At 37.4% G+C, this 22181-nt stretch overlaps 4 protein-coding genes across 6 annotated transcripts; 1 reads left to right on the top strand and 3 right to left on the bottom strand.

Moving 5' to 3' along the window:
- Positions 1 to 265: 265 nt before the first annotated feature.
- On the bottom strand, positions 266 to 2451 carry LOC131790727 (tropomyosin alpha-4 chain-like). The gene has a single exon (XM_059107990.2). The coding sequence runs from the start codon at positions 2375 to 2377 to the stop codon at positions 1682 to 1684; it is 696 nt and encodes a 231-aa protein (XP_058963973.1). The 5' UTR covers positions 2378 to 2451; the 3' UTR covers positions 266 to 1681.
- Positions 2452 to 3309: 858 nt separating this feature from the next.
- Positions 3310 to 8754, bottom strand: LOC131790626 (uncharacterized). 3 transcript variants are annotated; one of them, XM_059107856.2, is made up of 12 exons: positions 8714 to 8754; positions 7915 to 7997; positions 7503 to 7573; positions 6728 to 6780; positions 6166 to 6218; positions 5914 to 5951; positions 5652 to 5748; positions 5477 to 5536; positions 5032 to 5125; positions 4345 to 4430; positions 3818 to 3939; positions 3310 to 3442 (listed from the first exon to the last, which is right to left on the bottom strand). In XM_059107856.2, exons 1-12 carry the CDS (start codon positions 8739 to 8741, stop codon positions 3355 to 3357), a joined length of 873 nt encoding a protein of 290 aa, XP_058963839.1. In that variant the 5' UTR covers positions 8742 to 8754; the 3' UTR covers positions 3310 to 3354. The 3 variants fall into 3 exon arrangements, with proteins under 3 accessions (XP_058963839.1, XP_058963841.1, XP_058963840.1); XM_059107858.2 differs by having other exon boundaries at positions 4345 to 4427; XM_059107857.2 differs by having other exon boundaries at positions 5652 to 5745.
- Positions 8755 to 9809: 1055 nt separating this feature from the next.
- Positions 9810 to 10708, top strand: LOC131790559 (tropomyosin alpha-1 chain-like). The gene has a single exon (XM_059107771.2). The coding sequence runs from the start codon at positions 9968 to 9970 to the stop codon at positions 10706 to 10708; it is 741 nt and encodes a 246-aa protein (XP_058963754.2). The 5' UTR covers positions 9810 to 9967.
- On the bottom strand, positions 10570 to 22146 carry LOC131790558 (pre-rRNA 2'-O-ribose RNA methyltransferase FTSJ3). Its single transcript, XM_059107770.2, has 23 exons — positions 22013 to 22146; positions 21777 to 21882; positions 21483 to 21529; positions 20903 to 20982; positions 20168 to 20267; positions 19956 to 20026; positions 19382 to 19504; positions 19011 to 19118; positions 18069 to 18188; positions 17504 to 17604; positions 17038 to 17103; positions 16813 to 16855; positions 16223 to 16281; positions 15178 to 15313; positions 14528 to 14730; positions 14250 to 14325; positions 14005 to 14098; positions 13457 to 13699; positions 12825 to 12927; positions 12568 to 12745; positions 11835 to 11929; positions 11666 to 11733; positions 10570 to 10975 (listed from the first exon to the last, which is right to left on the bottom strand). The coding sequence occupies exons 1-23, from the start codon at positions 22077 to 22079 to the stop codon at positions 10842 to 10844; spliced, it is 2421 nt and encodes an 806-aa protein (XP_058963753.2). The 5' UTR covers positions 22080 to 22146; the 3' UTR covers positions 10570 to 10841.
- Between the last annotated feature and the right edge of the window lie 35 nt (positions 22147 to 22181).

Here is a 22181-nt window from a genome sequence, read left to right as displayed (position 1 = left end):
AATGTCGAGTCAACAAAGCGTAATAAAATTGAAGAAAAATGTTAAATTTGGCCGTTCCCACGCTTCATATTTCATGACTTCAATGGGAAGTATGAACATGCGCAAGCAGGCATAAATGGCCGCATAAGTATGTACGCACGCACAGACGTAGGCACTGTCGCATCTACGATGCATATCGAATAAATGAGACGTTAACAAAATCAATTTCGATTCCACAGTCGCCGTCATCAAATATAACTGGACAACGCCTATGATAATTGCTAGAATTTTTATTTCAAATAACGTTAGTAGGTGGATCTTTAGGACTGTGTGTACCATATTTTAAGTTTTCATAGTCACTGCATTCGTGATCAGTTGATTAAGTTTTAAACGAAAGTAGTTATTTTAAATAGGCGACCCGATCAGCTATGCTGATAAACCTAACCGTGATTTCAGTCTGTCAGTCAAAAAATTACGGACTTACCTCAAAAAAATTAAAAAAAAGACTATCGTGCACTTTTGAACGCTTGTGTTCGATAACGGGTGCCATCGTCAAATTTTGGACGTTTTCATACTTATGATAAACAAATCGGTAAAACAATGCGAATATCACTCGTATTACTACAGGTCGAAACGGACTCTTCTGAGTCCTGCTAGAACCACTAAGTATCGTCTATTTACGGACGCAATCATCCGATCTCGGACGCCATCGTCGAATTTCTGACGCTGCTGTCCAATTTCGGACGGCATCATCTGATTTCGAACTCTATCTTCCGCTTACAAATTTCTTAGTCCGCTTTTGGACGTTATCGTCTGATTTCACCCAAAACGAGCCTAAGGAGGCATTTATTTGTAAATTGAAATGTGCTTCTTCTCCTCGAAACTTCTTCTTTTCCCCTCTAAGCCTGACCGAGTTTCACTGACTAGGACTAAAAAGTGGAAACGTGTTTTGACATTTTTACATAAAGAACTCAAGACCTTAAGTAGTGAATTAGACACAATCTGACATGGTTTGATGCTACTCTGGTTAAAACATTTAATGAATGTAACCGAGAGGTTACAATTCATAGGTAATTTGGTATTAATAACTGAGTCGAAAACGTAAATTGGCCACCATTAAGAGTCAAAAGGCTGACGTTTCGAGCGTTAGCCCTTCGCAATCGCTCTGACGAAGAGCTAACGCTCGAAACGTCAGCCTTTTGACTCTTAACGGTGGCCAGTTTACGTTTTCAACTCAGTTGTTAACACCAAATTACCTGTTATACTCTCTCACCGACGAGGCACCACAGTTTCTTTAGAAACTTACCCTCTTTATACAATTCATAAGGTCTATAAATTGTAACTTCTCATTAAATCTTTCAAACTAGAGTAGCATCAAACCATGTCTGAATGTCCACCTGGTTGCCTTGTGAACTTTAATATATTATCTTAGACATAATCTGTGCATAAATCCGTCTGACGGTGACCAGTAACACGAGAAAGAAAAAGTAACTTGAAATAAAAAGCTATCACGGCAAACTAGCTACAGCGTTCTTCTTCGCACAAATTGTTAGCTTTTTTTCATACGTAACATTCGTATCTGCGGAATGTTTTTGTAGCGCATCAACGTAGTGCTATATTTGATCATACCGTATGTGTATTAATATTGGTCAAATTCCTATAAAATAAAGACCCGGCTTGTTATTTTAGCCACGCTCTGTGCTCATATTACCCCAAGTTCCACTAAAAATAACCTCAAGTTTGTGCTGTGGAGATTTTCCTTATTTGCTTTTGCTTTCAAGAGATCGCGTTTTTTAGTTTTATACTCATGTATTTCTGCTTGTAACTCTTGTTTTCTCGCCTCCAACACGGCAAACTTATCGTCGACAATCTCAATTTCCGTATTGATCGCGTCGACTTTCTTTCTCAATATTAGAAATTCTTTCAGCTGAGAATCGAAAAATTCATTCCTTAATGCCTCTAATGGAGCCCTTCTTGAGCCAAAAGTTTCCATTTCTCCAAATTCTTTGGCATTGTTGTTGTTATCAATTCCAGTTTCGTTCAATCTCTCTTCGTTCATGCTCTCCAATTCGTGTGCCACTTTAACCATCTTCCTCTCTGCTCTTGATGTCAACTCTATAGCTCTCTTTAGCCCTTCTCTTATCTCAACAATCAGCCCGTGAAATTCGATGTTTTTGTAAGCAAGCTGTAGTTTTTCAGCCTTAGTTCGGCATGCCTCGTTCGTTTCTCGCAGTTTTTCTCGACAAGCTTGAATTTTCCGACTGATCGAAATGGCACGCTTCATGTTTTCACTAGTCCTTTGATTTTCTTCGTTTAGCCACCCCTGTGCATTTGAATACCTTTGCTGAGCTTCTTGTATTTGCTGCTCTAACCGATCCATCTGGTTCTTAACGTTCATATCTTAAAAGTCTAGGTAACACAAATAACTACCCCTTGCAGACCATGAAGGAGTTTGTGAGGGTGCTCCGCGATCCAAACTCAAAAGCTCAGTTAAAAATAACGCCTTATCCCACTTTGTCATTGGTCAGATACCCACCTAATTGATTCCAATATCAAATGATCAAATTTACATAATAAATTGATAGGGGTGATTCCAATATCGTTTTAATTTCATACATATCAGTCCAAAAACATTTTAAAAGATGCTTCGAGCATGTTCCAAAAAAATATATTTTTGAGTATTGCTGGATCGACCATTCCTATGTCTAAAGCACAGGTGAAAAGATTTCGATGTACTTGACATACGTCTGTTTAACAAACCAATCTTCTAATCAATAGCGACATTTGGATTCTTAGGTCATCACTCCAAGAGTGGACCCCAAAAATTCCGTCTGAAGAAGTGGCTTTCATGGATGGTGTGGGGGCATGTTTGCATCGCCAACTCCTTCCCCCTCTCCCCTTTCCCCCAGTCGTTTAGTAGTTTAAAAAAGGGATACGCGCAATGACAGAGCTGTTTATCGAGCGTGGGCTCAGCTTACCAAAGCGGTTGGTTGCTTAGCAAAAGTAGAGCGGGAGAATATCTCACCCACTCATTATGCTCGTTCTAGCGAATATTGGTGCAGGAAAATATCAATCAAACTTTGGCGACACCGTTCAATAACACGAAAACGATTTGGTATCAAAAGCCACACGGAACTACATCTACCTTAGCAACACACGGTGTAACAAAGCCGACTTTACTTCTAGACACAATTCAGGAGTATATACATCAAACAGTTAAATTACAGGAGTAACAAGCCATCTACATAAGGCGTCTTAGTTAGGCCACTTCAGTTACACGATTGGGCAGAATTTTGCCTGGTGATGGTGATGCCTCAAGTAAGACGTATATAAAAAAATGAACGTTTGATTTTATTATGGTCAAATCATTTTTCTCTATTCGGGTAAGTCAATTACAAGATCATCATCACCCTCATATATGTTGCCATGGAAACTTGACGAACCAGGAGAATCTTCATTTTCACTGCAAGAAATGATAAGAAGCAGTAGGTCAAAAGAAAAACCTAAAAGTCATGAGTTCGAATTCCTTTTAGAGACTAACCTTTCTAAATGTTTGACTTAATTATCGACATAGTACGATCAGTGATGGCCTACCATTTTTTAACTGCCCCAACATTTTTGTGAGTTTTTTGAAAGATCAGATATAAGAAATGACCTGCATGTGGGCCACCAATCACTAAACTGAACTAAGAGCCATGAAGCCAATCACGGTATTAAATCTAAATCAGTGCAGCCAACAGATGTGGGGAATAGCTGTTTGGCAAAACGACCTTGACCTGGTCCAAACCTGTTTGAACCAGTAATTTTAAACACATATTGAGAGTGAAACACAACTGACCTGTCTCTTTCATCATCTTCTACATTAAACATCTCCTGTGGTAGTTCTTCAGTGGCCTGTGGCACCTGAGAAGTTGTACAACTGCTTGACTCAGAAAGTTGATTAAGGCGCTCCAGTTGTTGCTAAAAGCAATGGAAATGAAAGTGAAAACAAAATCTTTCTCAATACATGTTCTTCCAGGAAACAGGGTACAATTGTCTGGACCTCACATATAGTACACATCACTGTTGTTTAGCTGAAGGTGTCTTGACCCCCCTCTCTCCCCCCACCAACCCCTTGATAGAATGCTTGTCCATGGCAATTTACCCCCAAGCATTTCTCAAGGTTTCCCTGTCAATTTGCCATCACCCAGGTATGCTCCTGGGAGTCCTCTATGTTAACTACTAGGCCACAGGACCTCACGCAAAAAAGTTTAGTTCATTTTTTAAATTTTTATAAAAAAGATTACGGTAGTTTATTTTTCATTTTTACAAAAAGTTGTACTGTATATAAATTAAGAAGTTGAGAGAGGTAGTATCACTGCTTACTTGGTCCACCATGGAAGAGTTGTCTCGTTGTGACTCCAGAATAGGTTTGGTGTTTGTGTTCAGTTGTTTAGGTGGTGTCCCTCCTGCTACAAGCAAACAAAATGTCAAACGCTGTCAATTACAATTTACCCCAACAATTTTGTCAAGCTTACTCAACAAATCACTAGTACCAATTCATACTCCTGGGTGGAGACTGGCAGTGTGACACACAATGACGCACAATGACCAGGCCAGTGCTAAATGCCAGAACCCTTAATCCCTTGACCCCTTAGAGTGATTAGTATCTAATTTCTCTTTACAATATTAACCCTGAATTATAGATTGAGTTCATGAGAATAAAGGAAATGATCATCCACTAAAGCAGTCTTAATTGTTAGACAAATTCTGCCAGCCAGCACCTTAGGACATGTATGGAGGAAAGTATGGAGAATGTGCTCACTGTCTTTTAAAATTAACATGAATGACGTTATTGACTTATTTCCTGCTTTATCCTGTACTTTAGGGCACTTCATTTTTTTTTAATTTGCTACAGCCTCACCCAATTCAGTTGTCCTCTAAGTCAAAGTTTAGCAAATGGCCATTAACTGTTGCATTTCAGCAACACACTACTTGGTTAAATTAATGAAATAATAATCCAATGGTTGTGGGTTACAACTAAACTACAATGTCAGAATGCTTTGTCAATACCTTGCTTAGAGATGCGTATAACTGATCTATGCGCAGAACAGTACCCCGACTTGGATCTTTTACTGATTCTCTCTTGACACTGATCACCAGTACCCTGTAAAACATAAACCAAGTATCAAGTTTTAACTGATCTCCAACCACCCCTACCATTTACCTACAACCAAATAGTTTGAAACAGTAATCCTTGGTTTACTGCATACAGGAACTGCACTCTGCAGCAGAGGCTTAGTCTGAAGACTGGGATGCTCAACAGCCTTAGCAGAAATTGGCCCTGAATATCTGCATGTGCCACACTTAACAAAGTCTTCTTGTTGATAGCTTTCCTCATTATTGTCACCTGACTACTTGAAAATGTACTAACACTGTGAGGAAAAATTGTCCATAAGTCATTCCTGAGGGTGAAAGATTTAAATCAAATGCAAGGGGGAAATGTTTTATGACTTACATTATTTACATATTGACATTGTATACTCTTCTTATTTGAAGCAGCTGCTAATTCACCTCCCTACGAATAGAATTCAAAATTATGAAAATAGATTTTGAAAAAAATTTCAATAAAAACACAAAAAATGATTGGAGTTTGCCCTAAACAAGGCAGGTGAGCCAGCAAAAAAACTTACTGCACTGCTTGTTCCATCTGAAGATGGATAGGGAAACATGCCCATACTATCTGCTGGAATTCCATGATTTACAACCTGTGTCTTCTTCGGTCTACTGCTAAGGACAAAACATAGAACACCATATATATGTACAATTCCAAATCTGCCACTAACTTGGGGAAACTAAATCAGCACCTTTTAGTTCCCCTTTCAGGAAGCATCTCAGACACTAATTTAAAGATTCACAAAACATTTCAATTATGATAAAAAATAAATTTAGTACTTGTTGCTTGATGGTGGTGGATTTTCTGCAATGGGTACCTGAAAAATATGTCGGTGATTTCTTAAAAACACAAATACTTTTCTAAGTTTGAACTGTGATAATGAAGAAGGGATGATGAACTCATATAAACTCATTCCTACAAAGATGAAATTGAATTTTGTTGGCACATTATCAATGTGCCATCTTCACTTGGCATTAAAAAGAGAAATTCAAAGTTCACTTCTCAAATATTTGACATCTATATTACATTACCTTTGGTCCCTCACTATCACTGACTCCTGAGGAAGATGCTGTACCATCGTCATCTAGAAACATAAAAAGTAATTCATTATTGTTTACAACAATTACAGTGTACTTGATGAATTCTCTGTTCACTGGGGCTCTGTCAACAAACCTTGTTCAGAAAAGAAATAATTATCAAGATGCTGAAGTCAAAATACACAGATTCTTCAGAATTATGCACTTAATGCCTCCTGCCACCTATTACTTGATGTGAAACAGGGTCATCAAAGGTTATTGTCTACGATTTTCAGGCTCACAAACACTCTGGAAGGAGAGGGTTTTTTAAAAAACAATCATCTTATCTACAAGATATTGGTATCCCCAATCTGAAAAGCTCAGTTTACTCTTAGCTATTAGACTGAGACTTGGAAAAAATTGTCATTATTATCAAGGGCTTTCAACCTGCAGTCAAGCAAATACAAGTGTGGCTGTTTCCTCACCAATGTTTAAACCCAGGCCTTTTAATTTGTAGACCCAGTGAGTGAGAAGCAAGAAGAAACAAAGTTTGCACACATATTAAAGTGTCACCTACCAGATGAGGAATGATCCACATTTTCATAATGCAGAAGTCTATCAAGCAAAAAGCTAAGGAAAAATTTATCAGGAAAACAGTCATTTAACAGAATGATGTTATAAGCAGATAAAAAAATTTATCAGGAAAAAAGTCATTTAACAGAATGATGTTATAAGCAGATAAATAGTACATCTCACTTGTCAAATATGAGTTTAAGAGACTAATCTTAACCTTTTGACACTCAAGATCTGATTGTTAATTCTCTCCTCTAGTTCCTAGACATTTCCTTGTAAATTAATTAAGAGAATTTGGCTTCAGACCAAGATGACAACTGGATAATGTATGTATATTATAGGGGAAAGTTGCAGGTTAATCACTCCTAGGAGTTAATGGGTTAAACAATTGTCAGATTGGAGTAATACCCTCACAAAAAAGAACAAAAGTTAGAAAAAGTCTACCCAGAGGCAGGCTTATCAGTAACACAATCATGACATACAGTTCTCAAGACAAATTTGGTGCATTCCATATCACAAACACCAAACACAAGTTATTACATCACCCAACACATTGCAAATGACCAGGGATAGGTTCTTCTCACTTTTAGCCAAAAAAATTTGTAGCTAGAAAATAAACTTATTGAGGCTTCTCAGGAAGAGGTTTTTGAACTTCTAATTTTAAATGCTTCTGTCAGATAAGCCAAAATGTTACCACTATGAGCCAATTCTTTCTTCTCTGCAGGTGCATTTTTTTTTAGGGCTATAATGTTATGTGTCTTAAAATTCCATGTACACACCTTTTGTCTCTAGAAACACGAAGTAGCTTCTTTTGCACTCTTCTGAGCTCTTCTTGGAAGTATTCCTGTTCCTGTAAAAGAAGACGTAAACCCTTTTTAAGTCCCATTAGTGACCAAAACAGAATTTCTCTTCACCATATCAATTCAAATCAAGCAGATAATTAATGAGAATTTCAGTTAAGAGATCATTTGTTTATCCAATACCAAATTGTTCAAACTAGCATCATAAGAATTGAATCAGAAAATAGTAAGGAGAATTAATAATGAGATCTTTGGAGTGGAAAGGTTAAGATAAGATAGTATTTTCCAGGATAAACAAACAAAGAAAAAACATGCATTTATATATATTATTGTGTATTATCTATAACTTGAGTCAAAAAGTAGGTATTCAAAAAGGTGTTATTCAACTTACATAAAGCAGGAATTTAAGTTTTCTTTTCAAAGTTTTGTATTTGTCTCTGTAGTTTGGGCTGTCTGTACCATGGCTATTGGTCTCTGATAAATAAAAGAGAAATAAAAATTAGTTTATACATTTAGGTGGGTTTCAAAGCACACCTTAAAGTTACTGCAGCTACAATCCTTAGGGACAGTTAGGTGGCATATTTCATTACATAACTATAAATTTTTCCGTTTACAAACAATCTTTCCCATCCACTTAATTAAAATACGGTGGAATACGACCCATCCACATTTGCCATGTAACACACACAGAACACAGACTGGGTCATTCCCATGCATATAAGTCCAAATTATTGAGTGCTTTGTCGTCTTGAAGTATGATCCATGGATTTTCCAATCATCAATGCTTTATCATACAAAAGTACACGAGGGAAATCTCCATGTACAGATACAAGCACACGCGAGAAAACAATTGCTCAAAAAATGATGGTTTGTACCAATAATTCCAATCTTGGAAATCAAGCGTATTTTTATCCTCTTCTTAGCCCTTCTAGAACGAGAACATGTGTTGAGAAAGTGAAAGATTATCCTTAAGCTTTGTCATAAGTTTATCTTCTTTCTATGCAGCTCAGGAAACAAGTGCTACAAAGCTGCAATAGTTTCGATTCATTTTTTTAGCAAATCAGGGCTATGAAACACTTATGAAGACTCAGAAATATAGAGGAAGAATCGATTTTTAACTGAGTCAATAAATTTTCGTCCGAAGTGTCTAAACAGGTATAAAAAGAACAAAGTATTGCAATCAAACTAACCCGGAACAGGCATCATGGCCGCCGCCATCAAAATATTGCGCGGCGGGATACTGGGCTCCACACTCTTTTACTCGGGGTGGTGACAGATTATTTCGTGCGTAGGCGGCTGCAAGGGTAACTTTAAAAATGCAGGCCTTTATGTATTCGATTATTGACTACATCGCTATATTTCATTCGGGAAATTGTTAGGGATGGGGACAAGAGAGTTCAAATCAGTGGATTCAGGCGGATTTAAACTCTTTCGCTCTTAACGCCTCCCCCCCCCCCTCCCCTGCACCCCGTCACTTCACTTTGTCAACCGCGTCTCCTTTCAAATCCACGACAGTGAGCAAACAGATGAAAAGCTTCCAGATGAACAAACAGATAAAAACTAGAAAAGCACTTCATAAGAGAGTTCTTCTTTTACTGCCTCACGAGACTCAGAGGTACACCATGAGCTGCGTGGAAAATGGTCGCGCGTCACGCGATTGCAACGAGGAGGCTCAGCAACGAGAAGTAAACGAGATAAACTCCATCAATGCGCGGGTACTCGTCGCCTGATGGAGAAAGAAGCTACTGAGCTACCTCTGGTTCTCTGCAAAGACCGTGTGAAAAAGTTCTTTACAGCTACATTACACTATTCCTTTGAAAATTTATGTCACAGAACTGCTTATGAAAGAAATGAAATAACTGTAATAAGGAAATAATTCCGAGCCCTTTGTTTATGTATACTAAGTTTCTTGGCAAAGAGAAAAATTCCCGAAAGTACTTCCCGCATCGTTATCGAATTCAAGAAAATAGCTTCCTCGTTAAAAAAAAGAATCTGTTTTCGTTTAAGTTTATTCACATTAATTACAACACCTGCCCTACTACTGACAAGATCATGTTTTGTTGTGAGCGAAAAGGAAATTCTTTAAACTGATTGATTGGTGACAGACCAATTAATTATTTCATTGGACGATGTAGTGAATTTTCATCACTAGGTTTCTTTAACTTGAATGATACAGTACGGAGATGTAATATTTCAATCATAATGCGGATGCGCTGCGATAATAGTGTGTTGTGTTTAGCGGATTCAATAGATCGTATGCAGACAGGTGAATTACAGACCCTAAAAACCATCTATTGGTTCCCAAAGTATTTGTTTTAAACCCTTATTAATGGTTCGGTTAGAGTTTATGGGATAATTGTTTTGTTATATTTACAGCGAATGTGCCATGCTTCATTTAGAATTCGTAGAAAAGGTGAGTAAATTGGAGGTGTCTGCTTAAAATCATGGGAGAGAAAATTCAGCAGTTGAAATCGTGCATTCTAGACTTAAGAAATAAAATCGAGGTTGCAGAAGAGAAAATTCGAAGGGCGACGAAAGCTTTGGGGATAAAACAACGGAGATGTGAAATGTTATGGGAAGACGCCACATATAAACGCCGAAAGCTTGCAATTAAAAAAGAAAAGTTGAAGAAGACGTACGAAGATCTGGAGGCTAACCATTCGAAACTGAAACAAGTGGACGAATTACTCTACACAAATACCATGGTTATCAATAAGCTCAAAGACCTGGAGACGCGCAACACTCAAAAAAATTTTTCGCTGGAAGTTTTGTTGAAAAAAACACGAGCGAAAGCTAACGAACTTGAAAACAAAGCAAGCGACCTCAAGACACAAGCTAAACACTATAACCGGGAGATTAAAACAGCAAATTTCATCGAAATGAGAGCGCAGAGGAAATGCAGCGATTTGGAAAGCAAGCTTGTTGCAAAAAAGAATCTTTTGGAACGACTGCGTGTAAAGCGCGAGAGATTTTACGAAGAAGAAAAAGATCGTATTGTTCAAGCACACGCGCTGGGTGAGAAAATCAAAGAGAGTACTATACGAGCTGAAGCTGCTGAGAGAAGGTTGTATTTGCTTGAAAATAAAGTTTCAAATCTGCGACAAGAGCTTTACAAGCAAACAGGGGAAGCTAAGAAAATGTTCGTGCTGAAAAACGAACTAGAACACTTATCCCTTGAATATTAAGGTCAAGGAAACTTCTATGAGCATAAGTCCTGGTTTCCTTCACGCGTTCCATAATCGTTCGAACGTGAATTGTCTGTACTCGATCGTGACAATTTCTGCAACACAACCAATTTCTTTTGTGCTCCTAAGGGTGTCATCTCCTTCTCTTTCCACTCTTTTTGTTTCTCTTTTCGTTAGCTCTTTGGCTTCGTAAGTCTTTCTTCATTCGCTGGTCTACGATTTTGTAAGGACCTTTAACTCCAGCAGGTCTCTTCATTCTCTTGGCGGCTGAAAAAAAGAGGGCATAACTTTTAAGGAAGAAGCAACAAAGCGATTTTTAACAAAGTAAAACATTCCAATCCACAAAATACGTGGAATAACAACAAGATTGGTAGCAACGACAATTCACTTTTCGAAACGTTGACAATTTAATGCAAACTAGCTTCCGCAAAAAGAAGGTGGACTGGATTTCAGTGTGAATCGTAGTAATAACATGAATAACAGCGACTTATGGCCTCGTTTTTTGGGGGTCTTCACGGATATCATATCCCAAAGCAATGTATTGTGATTGGATAAACAAGCACGCCCACGCAACAGGACTGGGCCAATAGGAGCACCCGTACGGCGCAGACCGACTGACGACTTGAATGGATTGCAGTCCATTTTCCCTTGCATTAAGATGGTTTTAAGTTTCTGATTTCCTAAAATTCTGCACGCCTGTTCGACGTTTGTACCAAAAGAGGTTGCTTACATTTTATTGTAGCATGAATAAAGGGGTAAGTTTCTAAAGAAACTGTGGTGCTGCGTCGGTGGGAGAGTATAGCAGGTAATTTAGTGTTAACAACTGAGTTGAAAACGTAAATTAGCCACCGTAAAGGGTAAAAAAGCTGACGTTTCGAGCGTTAGCCCGTCGTCAGGGCGATAGAAGAAGGGCAGACGATTGTGGCAGTTTAATTTAATATAAAATATATGCTTTACCTTGGCTTTTCTTGGCGACAACATACTTCACTTCTTTCCGTTTACTTCCAACAGCTTTTTTGTACAAACTGCAAATATCAAGTAACAAAACTTATTATAGCCAGCGATACAACCGCTTGTCTTCGCCGCTAAAGCCTTAAAACTTCTGAGCATTAAATTCCACGCCTACCTTCTAATCTGATTCATTTTTTCTTTTTCGGACACATCGACGGTATCACAAATAGCTTCTGCTTTTTGACGGGCTTTTTCGAGTCGTTTCATTTCCTGAAAAGAAATGATTAAAAGAGAGAATGAAAAACCACTCGAGAAACTCTTACAGCTTCACTACAGCTAAGTTGTACGAGCCGAGAACCCTGAATCCTAAGCAGAGATATATAACTGAGAATTCTACGTCATTTACATTCGCCCAAAAGTTTTCTGCTTACTTTAGGTTTCCAGATGCCGTTAAAATAAAATTTTTTGGCATGTGAGTCTAGTTGCTCCCAACGAAAGAGCTTATCTCAGTTTCAAACCTTAGGACGAAAAAATGTACTGCATTACTAATACCGACCCCTACACGTGATGCCAATTGGGATGCCACACAATAGCCTGCCAGCTGGTACTCAGTCACACTTCCGGGTAGAGAGAAAGAGAATGTGAAAATGCACTGCCTTCCTCAAGACCACAACACAGTTCGTAACACGATTAGGGCTAAAACCTACACTTCACAGACAGGGGTGTAGAGCTGGCCGCACCGTATTCCATCTCAGACGATTGGATAACCTTTAATTTGAACTATTTCTATGCCCTGAAGAAGCGAAACTCTTAGGAAGAAAGTACACCTTTTAACATGTCCTGCGAAATGGATGTGAGCTGCTTCTACACTACATAAACAAGTAATATGTATGTCAATATATTCATACCTTTCGTTTTTTCCTGGCTTTTGCTTCAGCGATCTTTTTAACAGACCTTGAATTTATTTCTTTCATTTTTGCTCTGTATTCCTCCACGATTTCCTTGGTGACCGGTATTTGCCGCTGGTAGTGCTTCGTTTCATCTTCCACGAACCAAGAGGGAAGGTTATCGTCATTGAAGGCCCACCTTACGAAGGTACAAAGGATTGTTAGGAATAACGAGTGAATATGACCAAAAGTTGGAAGTGTCTTCTGGTCGTTCTCACCTATGATATCCTGAATCAATGATGTCCCTTTTATTTTTTCGCGAAAAAGCCATCTTATGTCCCAGTGCTAGAGCTTCTGGGGTGAGCTTCTTCAAATATTCACCTATTGAGTAAAACAAATACCATTCACCGTCAGAACGGTGGACTAGTTGTAAGTAGGATGGACTCTGGGCTGAGAGGTCTGGGTTCGAGCCTTAACCATGTCATTGGGTTGTGTTCTTCCCAAGTGTCTCTCCCCATCCGGGGTATAAAAGGGTATCAGTAAACTATCAAGGAAGCCTGACGTAATACTAAGGGTTGGGAGGGGGGGGGGAGAGAGGGTAATCCTACTAATTCCGTCCAGGAAGTGTTACAAGTAATCTCAGTTACTTGTTCTTTTGCCAAACTACTATTCAAAAGTAACGTTTTCTTGGGGCTGCATCACAAATCGCCGTACAACGCGGCTTGATGCCAGCAATAAATTCCGCAATAGATAGATCGCAGCTACTTCGCATGGTGCGCGACTCCAATGCGTCGACAATTCCACTGAGTTGTGCTGGGTAAATGTCACATGAGAATGTATACCAAAAGACGTCAACACCTTTGTGACCGCTCTAAAGATTTTACAACACTTAAAAAATTATCCAACTTACTGTTATCCTCTACTGGCACAACCTCAAAGTCATTTCCTTTAGAACTGACTTTCTTGCCCTCGTTATCCAGTGTCGTTTTGGCAGGTGCGTTATCCTCCTCGCTGTCTGTGCTGCTCTCACTTTCTTCGCTGTCGCTATCTTCCTTATCACTCAATCGCTTTTTTTTCGCTTGTTTAGGTTTTTCGTCGATCCCTCTTTTGGTCCCTTGCTGCTGCTCACCCAAATCTGATTCAGAATTTTTTTCTAGGATAAAAATACATTTCGACACTTAATTGTCAACCTTTACGCCAGTTGAATGAACATACACATAAAAGCAACTCATTTTTTCCTGCTTTAAAAAGTTTCAAAGCTTACGTAAAAAAAAAACCTTCGTAAAAAGCACAGACAATGTGTTAACATACACGGTGGCTATAACTACAACGATATTGCTACCTTCGAAAGTTAAAGACATCATCTTAACTGTGCGCGCAGAAGATATCATGTTTAAGAGCTGGGAGAAACTCTACTATTTCGTTATTGGTTGTATAATTGATTGTGGTAACACCTACCCAAGATAGTTCCTCCTTGCTTCTTATACAGTTCCGCCATCTGGGAAATCTCCAGGTCTTCGTCGGCATCGTCTTCCAAACCTTTGAACGCATCCTGCCACATCAAACAGGTATTCAGTAAAGTTTACTTAGGATTCAAGTCCGAACACGAGCGAAGTGTCTCATCTCACCCTATATTTGTAACAAGAGGGGACCAGGACTATTGGTAACCTTATTCAGAAAGATCAAATATGACTTTTTTGTACCTTTTCAAACCACTTGTTTGCCTTGATCGTAAGAGGAACTTCAGGTTCCAACTCTACCAAGAGTGGGTTCTTGTCCCTAAAGAAAACACAGTTCAAGTCACTTCTACCATGAAATTAACTTACCACCATTCAAGGAGACTACTCGATTTCCTTTTAGGTTTCAGCTTCAAGAAGAAACTCAAGCAAAAGCTCTTAACGACAAACCTGCAGGGCAACAGCAATCTAAATGTCCTTACAAATTGAGAATAATAAAATTGTAAAAAATTATGGAAATAAACCTTTGTTGCTTCGCATTGCTGTCATCCGCTTCACCATTTTCTTCTTCAAATTCTAATTCTCCCTCCTCGTTTTTGGAATCTTCATTTTTCTCTTCATCATCTTCGCTATCGTGATCCGATTCAGATTCTAACTCCTGTTCACTTTCACTGTGATCTTCATTGTCTGCTTCGTTCATGTCTGCATCATCCACATTATCAAGATGCTGCAACAAAGAAATTCATAATATAATTGAAAAATATAGAATCTTTTTGTTTAAATAGAACAAACTTCGATACGAAATTCGAAAAAGGGTGAAAATTAAGTACAGGAACAACGACGTTAAAAGATGGAGGGCATTAAAACGGATCAAAGAAATTGTATTCGACGACTGCTGCACAGCTAAGTTTTTGGGATAAAATCCACTGTCTTTTATAGGTAAAACAACATCGTTTGTATATGAAGTAGTCTTCTTGTGTGCTCACTCTTGAAAGATACACTAACCATTGGCAATCGAAGATAAAATTCGTGTCTCCGCAAGATCATGTAATATCTTACAGATATATCTTCCCATGTTTATACTTCCTAATTTGACGTTACCACTGAAGGGCGCAGACATCGAAACCTAACATTGTGACATATCTCTAACTTTTGACATAATTTCAACCAATACCTGTTTACTCTTGATGTTAGCTAGAGAAAACATTTCCATGTCCGTCTCCATGCCTTTAGTGTCTCCTGGTATAATCATTTTTAACTTCATCTTTTCCTGTAACTTTTGTCTCTGCTTCTGAACTTTCCGCTTTTCCCTGGGAACAAAAATATATAGGATTGATCATTTACAAGGCTAATACACATTTTTCCAGAGTCTATCCGAGGTATCATTTTCATTTTCCAGACTTAAGGATGTGAATCAGATCACAAGGGTTTACGGTTAGATCGCTCCATGGTTAGATCGCTCCAAGTCAGATCGCTCCATACCGAAGTCAGATCGCTCCACTCGAAAGTTAGTTCGCTCCATCAAATAAGTTACTTCGCTCCATACATAAGTTACTTCGCTCCATGAAGAAAACTAACGTGGAAGGTTGATAAAAGACAGAAGGATAAGGGAAATTTCATCATTTATTACACACTGAAACACTTATTTCATCATTGGTAATTCGCTTTGGTGGGTTCAAGTGAACGAATCGTCGATCACTTTATATTTCAGCAACTTGATCGCAAGCAACATCATCAACTATAAACTACAAAGATCAGAAGTAAGTTAGGTTATTAGTTTTCTACGTTCATTACACACTGAAACACTTGTTCCAACATCGGTAGTTCGACCGATCGCAAGACGCAATACACATCATCAGAAGTAGATCAGAAGTAAGTTAGTGTATTAGGTTTCTACATGGAGCGAAGTAACTTATGTATGGAGCGAAATAACTTATTTGATGGAGCGAACTAACTTTCGAGTGGAGCGATCTGACTTCGGTATGGAGCGATCTGACTTGGAGCGATCTAACCATGGAGCGATCTAACCGGATACCGATCACAAGTCATGTTAGGAGTTAGGCCCAAAGTTGGAAATTCACCGAGTGGACGACTCATGATGACGTGATTTTACGTAGATTCGTTGTACATTGCACTGTCAGTACCAAAGGAATGTATAGACATAAGTACGGAGATTGTGGATACTGATGTTACGGCATAAAAGGTTAACAGCACAATACCTTTTAACGTTTGCAATCTCTTCATCTTTTAATCCTTGTATTGTCTTTTCAATAATTTCCTAAAATAGTTTATTACAAATTAATAACGTTCCTGAAAGCTTTTATATTGATCATTCTACTTTTCACTTTCAGGCATAATAACAAAACGAGAATGGAATACAAACTGAAAACGTGAACAAGTGTTGGAAAATTTAGAATCAATAAAGAATTGGCCCCCTTGAACAGAAGCAAAACTTTGTATCTTTTTGAGCAAATCAACTGATGTAAAAAAGAATAACAAAAACATTTCACTAAGGGACAGTTGCTGGTAAAAGAAGCAGGGAGGCCCAGTTGAAAAAATGACAAGACATGGTCAGCATTAAGTTGTTTGTGTGCACACACTGCCACAGGTAGAAATGATTTTAAATGATAATAAAACTGCTTGTAGGTATAATCATGTTGTAACTGAACCTCTCTACCCCTCCTCCACAATGTTCACCTGGGACACATAAGATCATTTCTCCTACCCTCTCCACCCCAATTAAAAAATTATTTCCCAACCACCAAATATTTATATATCAGTGTGTCAGTAAATTAAAAAATGAGCTAACCTCTTCATTTTCCTCAAGGCCACTCTGCTCATCTCCTTGCCCCCTGATAATAAAAGGAAATAATATGGTCGATAATACATGTATGCTGTATTTGAAACTTCAACCAACGTTTGATATAACACTAAATTCTAGGAGCTGAAATTACCACAAATGGACAGGTATCTTGAACAGTGTGGACAACTGATATGGGGATCTTAGCAGAGAGAGGGTCAAAACTTGCCATACCTGGTGTCTTCAGTCTGCTCTTCATAAAACTCTTTCCGTAACGCTTTGTGCCAACTCAATAGATTCCTTCAAGATAATTCATCAAATCATAGTGTTAACTGCTGAATACTGGTATTCTAAAAAAAGGTGAACTCCAAACAAGAGGTGTAATATTTTGGAGTTGTATACTATGTACACTCACCATATACATAGGAAACAATTTACATTAGAAAGATATAAAACTCTTGCAGAACAAGGTAAAAAGTAAACTGTTGATTTTAAGAGACACATATGTAGAGCTCAGAAGTTTTACAGTGAAAAATGACAAATTTTTCTTTTTCTGTTTTGAAGAGATTTTCCAAACTACAGGTGCGTGAACTATCAAGACATCCTGGTACATGCATGTGACTGTCTTGCAGATAAAAGGATGATATTTTTTATCCATACATACATGTACTTATAGCTTTAAAATATTTTGAATCCTCACTTTATGTCTGACTTTCCAAGAACTTTCACATCTTTAAATGCTTCCTTGACATCTTCAGTAGTCAAAACATGTTTTGAATATTTTAAGTCATCAAAGACAATCTGAATCAAATCAGAAAAGTAAGGATAAAGATATAACTTGACAAATAGTATTTATCAGCTTGCTGGTGAAAATCACCTTAAAAGTAGAAAGTTTTCACTTTGAATTTCATTGTCTATTCTTAATTGATCCTTTTATCGATAAACATTTCTAAATGTTGTTCCTTATAAGAGGGGGGGGGGGGTACTGAAGTCTTATTGGTCCAAAACTGTCAGAGCTTATCCCAGTTTCCATTGATAGCACAAAAGGCTAGAAGTATTGCTGCAGTTAAAGTCCCCCCCTCCAAATAGGAAGCTATTCTAGTGTAGATCACCCCCCCCCCCGCTCATTTTGTAAGGTTTCTCTGACAATTTGATGGTCTCCATTTATACTCCACTGCGAAAAGAGGCACATGTCTTTCAAATTCTTTCCTTAACTATCTGAATAAAATTTAAAGGTTAAAAGAAAGATCAAGCTCTCAACAAACCTCATTTACTAAACTTAATATATCCAATGGCTGCTCTGCTTGCAGGAAGTCAGAGACTGTGGCTGATCTGAACAATGTGTAGTCTCCTTCATCGTATCCCTCAGCACGTTTTTTCTGTTTCTGTACAAGAATTAAAAATCAAGAATTGAAACAGATTTGAAGTGACATTCTAATGAAAGTGGTTTGATTACTCCCCATGGAAGCTTCAACAATAACTGCTTGGAGCACTAAATCAGAACAATGAAAAATTAATAATGATAAAGTATTAGCGCTTGTCTCACATGTGGTCACTTATGATGTGAATTACGACGTTTCAACTGCATACTGTTAGTCTTCATCAGGCAATAAGGTCAACTCATTTCTTACAATTTACTAACAGGTTTTTTTATTTTTATGATTCACATCATCAGTGACCACATCGTGAGATAAATGATAATACTTTATTATCATGATTGTACTTTACCACAATGAATAAGCACCACATTTTTTATGAATGAAAAATTATCAATGATATAAATTCATGTTTTAAATCCTTACATTAAAAAACAGATAATTATTGGTAATATTTACAACTGAAAATAACTGTCAAATGTGATACCAGTGCAGCGCTCTAAAAAATAAGGCTCTAGAAAATAAGGCCAGAGGTCATGGGTTCAAATCCCGTACAGGCCTGAAATTTTTTTCAGGCCTTATTTTCACTACTGCCTAAGTAGTGTACATTACTGCGAGGATCACTTTCATTCACGTTCATGAAAATAACTGTCATAAGTTTAGATCAATTCATGTACAAAAAAATAACAAATACATCAATAAAAAAACATTTTGTATATAGAAACTTACTAAGAGCCACCTTTAACTAGTAGGAAGGGGAAAGATACAATAAAAAACAACAGAAGTGAACTGTGTTCCTAATTTTTTCAAAGAGAATGAAACAACCTTTACCTCAACTTGTAAAATACTGACTTTCTTCTTGCCTTCAGGTTCAACCTCCTTGAAAATATGTTTTGGATCCAAGAGTTTTGGATCAATTTTGGCAGGAGCTATGTAACCCTTAAAAATTAAGAAACATGGGTACAAATGAGAAAGTTCAAAATTATTAAAACTATCAGTAGCATGTGTAAAGGAAAGTATAATAATTTATCACTAGGGCATGTCCCTCGGCGCAAAATGAGTTATATTAAGTGTTGCATGATTTCATGGTTACAGAGAATTGAAAGGGAAAGGGTTAGAATACTTTCTTTCCCTTTCGCTCTGCTATAAATGACAAGAGTACCATGACATCTCTTTTTTTTTTTTTAAATTGAAGATTATACCTGGCATACAACAAAAATCTCAGCTGACTCTGATCGCGATGCCTGTGGTTTAGTTGAGTGCACTCTCTTAAAAAGTTGTTGGAAGACCCATAACAGTGGCTGGTAATCTTTGGATCTGAATACCTACAAAAACAATTTGATTAAAATATACATCAACAAAATTATTTATCACTCACATCAAATCAGTTGGTACTCAGAGGTTCTCTAAATAATTAGGGGACTTTAAGAGATGCTTTTAGACTAAGCCTTAGGATACGTCAAATCAACAAAAGATTTTTGGTGTTGGTCTTTTAGACCAACAGAAGACTGTCTGTTTCTCCTGATGTCCACATGAAGATTAATCTTGATCTGATGTTCTATCCAAACACCATCTGGAGGTTAGTTTAGTCAATAAAAATGACTACAAAAACAAACAGAAATAACATCAATTTCTCTCTACTTTCTGATGGTGTTTTGATAAACCATGAAAGATTATGCTAAATATCAATATCACTATCATGTTATAATTGTCATTGTACATGATCTGCCCAATTAAAAAAAATTTAGAGATATAAAGTTGAACTACAACAGTTACCTTGGTTATAAACCATCCTCCCTCCTGTAAAAAGTCACAAGCTAGCTTCAATGCACTGAGGGTCAGCTGAGCTGTTCAAACAAAAGGAAATAGAACATCTTATGATTTAGCATTTTTATCAACATTATCCATACTGCAATGCTATGGTGGGCTTAACAATTTTGCATGCTTTCTTTCCTGGTCAAAATAACATAATTTTGTATTCATCTCACCTTGCGTGAATGCATCCTGAATCCAGGCTGACCCAACATTTGGAGCTCCATCATTCAAAACACAATCTGCTTTCCAAGTGTGAATCTCTTTGCTAATCAGCTTTTAATTCATAGAAGAACTCGATGAATAGAAAAGTATATACTATGACATACAGACATACTTATGAGATCTGTATTGAACATTCAGAGTCACCTTAAATCATCGAAAAATGAAGGTGGCTCTTCTCCTATACTACACAATTTTTTTTTCAATGGAAAGATTACCTGTGATATGCTGATTGTACCTCAAGAATAAAATAGCAAGGTTCATTGAACTCATTTCTCAGTTACAAGCAAAAAAAGCTAAATTTATAGGCGTTTCTGGATTACGGTGACCTTATATCTCAAACACTGACCAAAACTTGTCGATAAGTAATTGGACAATTTGGAAATTGTTGATAGTTTATATTATGACTTAAAAGAGTGAAAAAAGCATCAATTTGCCCAGGAGTATGGTTTAAAAACAACAAAAGCTTTCTAAGTCATCAGTGGTAGAAAACTGTAAGGGAAACTTGATGAAATACCTAGGGGAGGGATGGGCAGGCATTCTGTCCAGGGAAGGAGTAAATGATTTAGTACAAGCTTGATAAAAATCTTAACTGGAAGTTTGATTATGTTTAAGTGGATAAAATTTATCATAATCTTTCAATTGTTGAATTCAACAACAATCCTTTGTAAGAGAATGAAGCCACACACCTGTCTACATCTGTCTGTTGTAATATCTTCTTGAATTGTTATGACATTATGAATTGCTTTGATAGGAACCAAATCAACACCTAAAGTGATAAAACATGCAATTAATAAATACGACTTAGGTAATTTGGGTGCAGTTACATGTAAAGCCAAGTCATTGCAGTGGCTTCCATGATGTGATAAGGGACTGATTCCACAGAGATTTGCAGGATTTTGGATCAATGTCTATTCTATACATTAGTGTCTTACTGTTACTCTCATCACCTCCTAGCTGGTGGTGATGAGAACTCTAACAGTACCTACCCTCCAATATCATTGATCTCGTGTTAAATATGCTAAGGTTTTAAGTGACAGGAAGTTCAGAGATGAGAAAATAATATCAGCTATCATTCAGATTGAAGAATCCTGTTTATGTGTAATTTAACGTTACCGATAATACAATAGTGGAACAAATTTATGAAATTATTTATATCATTTAAATATATCAGTACTAGTTCCCGCATGGTACCATCCTCGAGTTACTTGGGACAAATCATTACAAAGAGAGTTTGTCAACTACAACTCTATAACAGTAACAACTCACCGACTATAATACTTGACACTGGCATAAACTTAGATGCAACTTGAAGCCTTTAAAAAAATTGTCAAAGAGTAGCAGATAGACATCTTGTACGTTCAATATCTCGTAAACTAATGATCCAGCGACACAATGAATCTTAGAGGAAAGGCTGTGCTTATTGATCATGATGAGTTGATAGAAAAAATTTAGAGTCAATAACCGACTTTTATCTAAACTCTTCGTTGTTAATGTTGTAAACAAAGAGATACACGACATACAAGTGTCAAGTTGAAGCATGTTAAAGTTATAAGTTATTACCATCCTCCTGGAGCTGCACACAAATCGATCAGGCACCTTGAGGTCTGAAGGAAGCCAAATTTTCTGTTCAACTGAATCAACTTAAAGGCTGATCGTGAACGGTAACCTAAATGATTAACAAAGATTAAAAGAAACATTACTTATTTTCAGAAAAAAATCAGCCATGGTAAACATTGAACAGCTGAGAAGTGTCTCCACAAATAATCACGCATTCGGACTTGATCGACATTATATACCCGTTTCCTTCGCGAGATGATAGAATTTATCCTTCCTTTGCTTTCCAACTTTAGTTTTTTTGCCCATATTTACTAGGATGAAGAAATGTTTAGGTCAATTTACTGCATTGCAAAATTCTCCACGTGAGAAATTGTAGAGTAGAGACTGGGACTAATGGTTGACTCCGCT

Source organism: Pocillopora verrucosa, chromosome 2 (assembly GCF_036669915.1).
Source record: "Pocillopora verrucosa isolate sample1 chromosome 2, ASM3666991v2, whole genome shotgun sequence".
NCBI classification, from domain to species: domain Eukaryota; kingdom Metazoa; phylum Cnidaria; class Anthozoa; order Scleractinia; family Pocilloporidae; genus Pocillopora; species Pocillopora verrucosa.
This window is presented reverse-complemented; position numbering and strand designations above follow the sequence as displayed.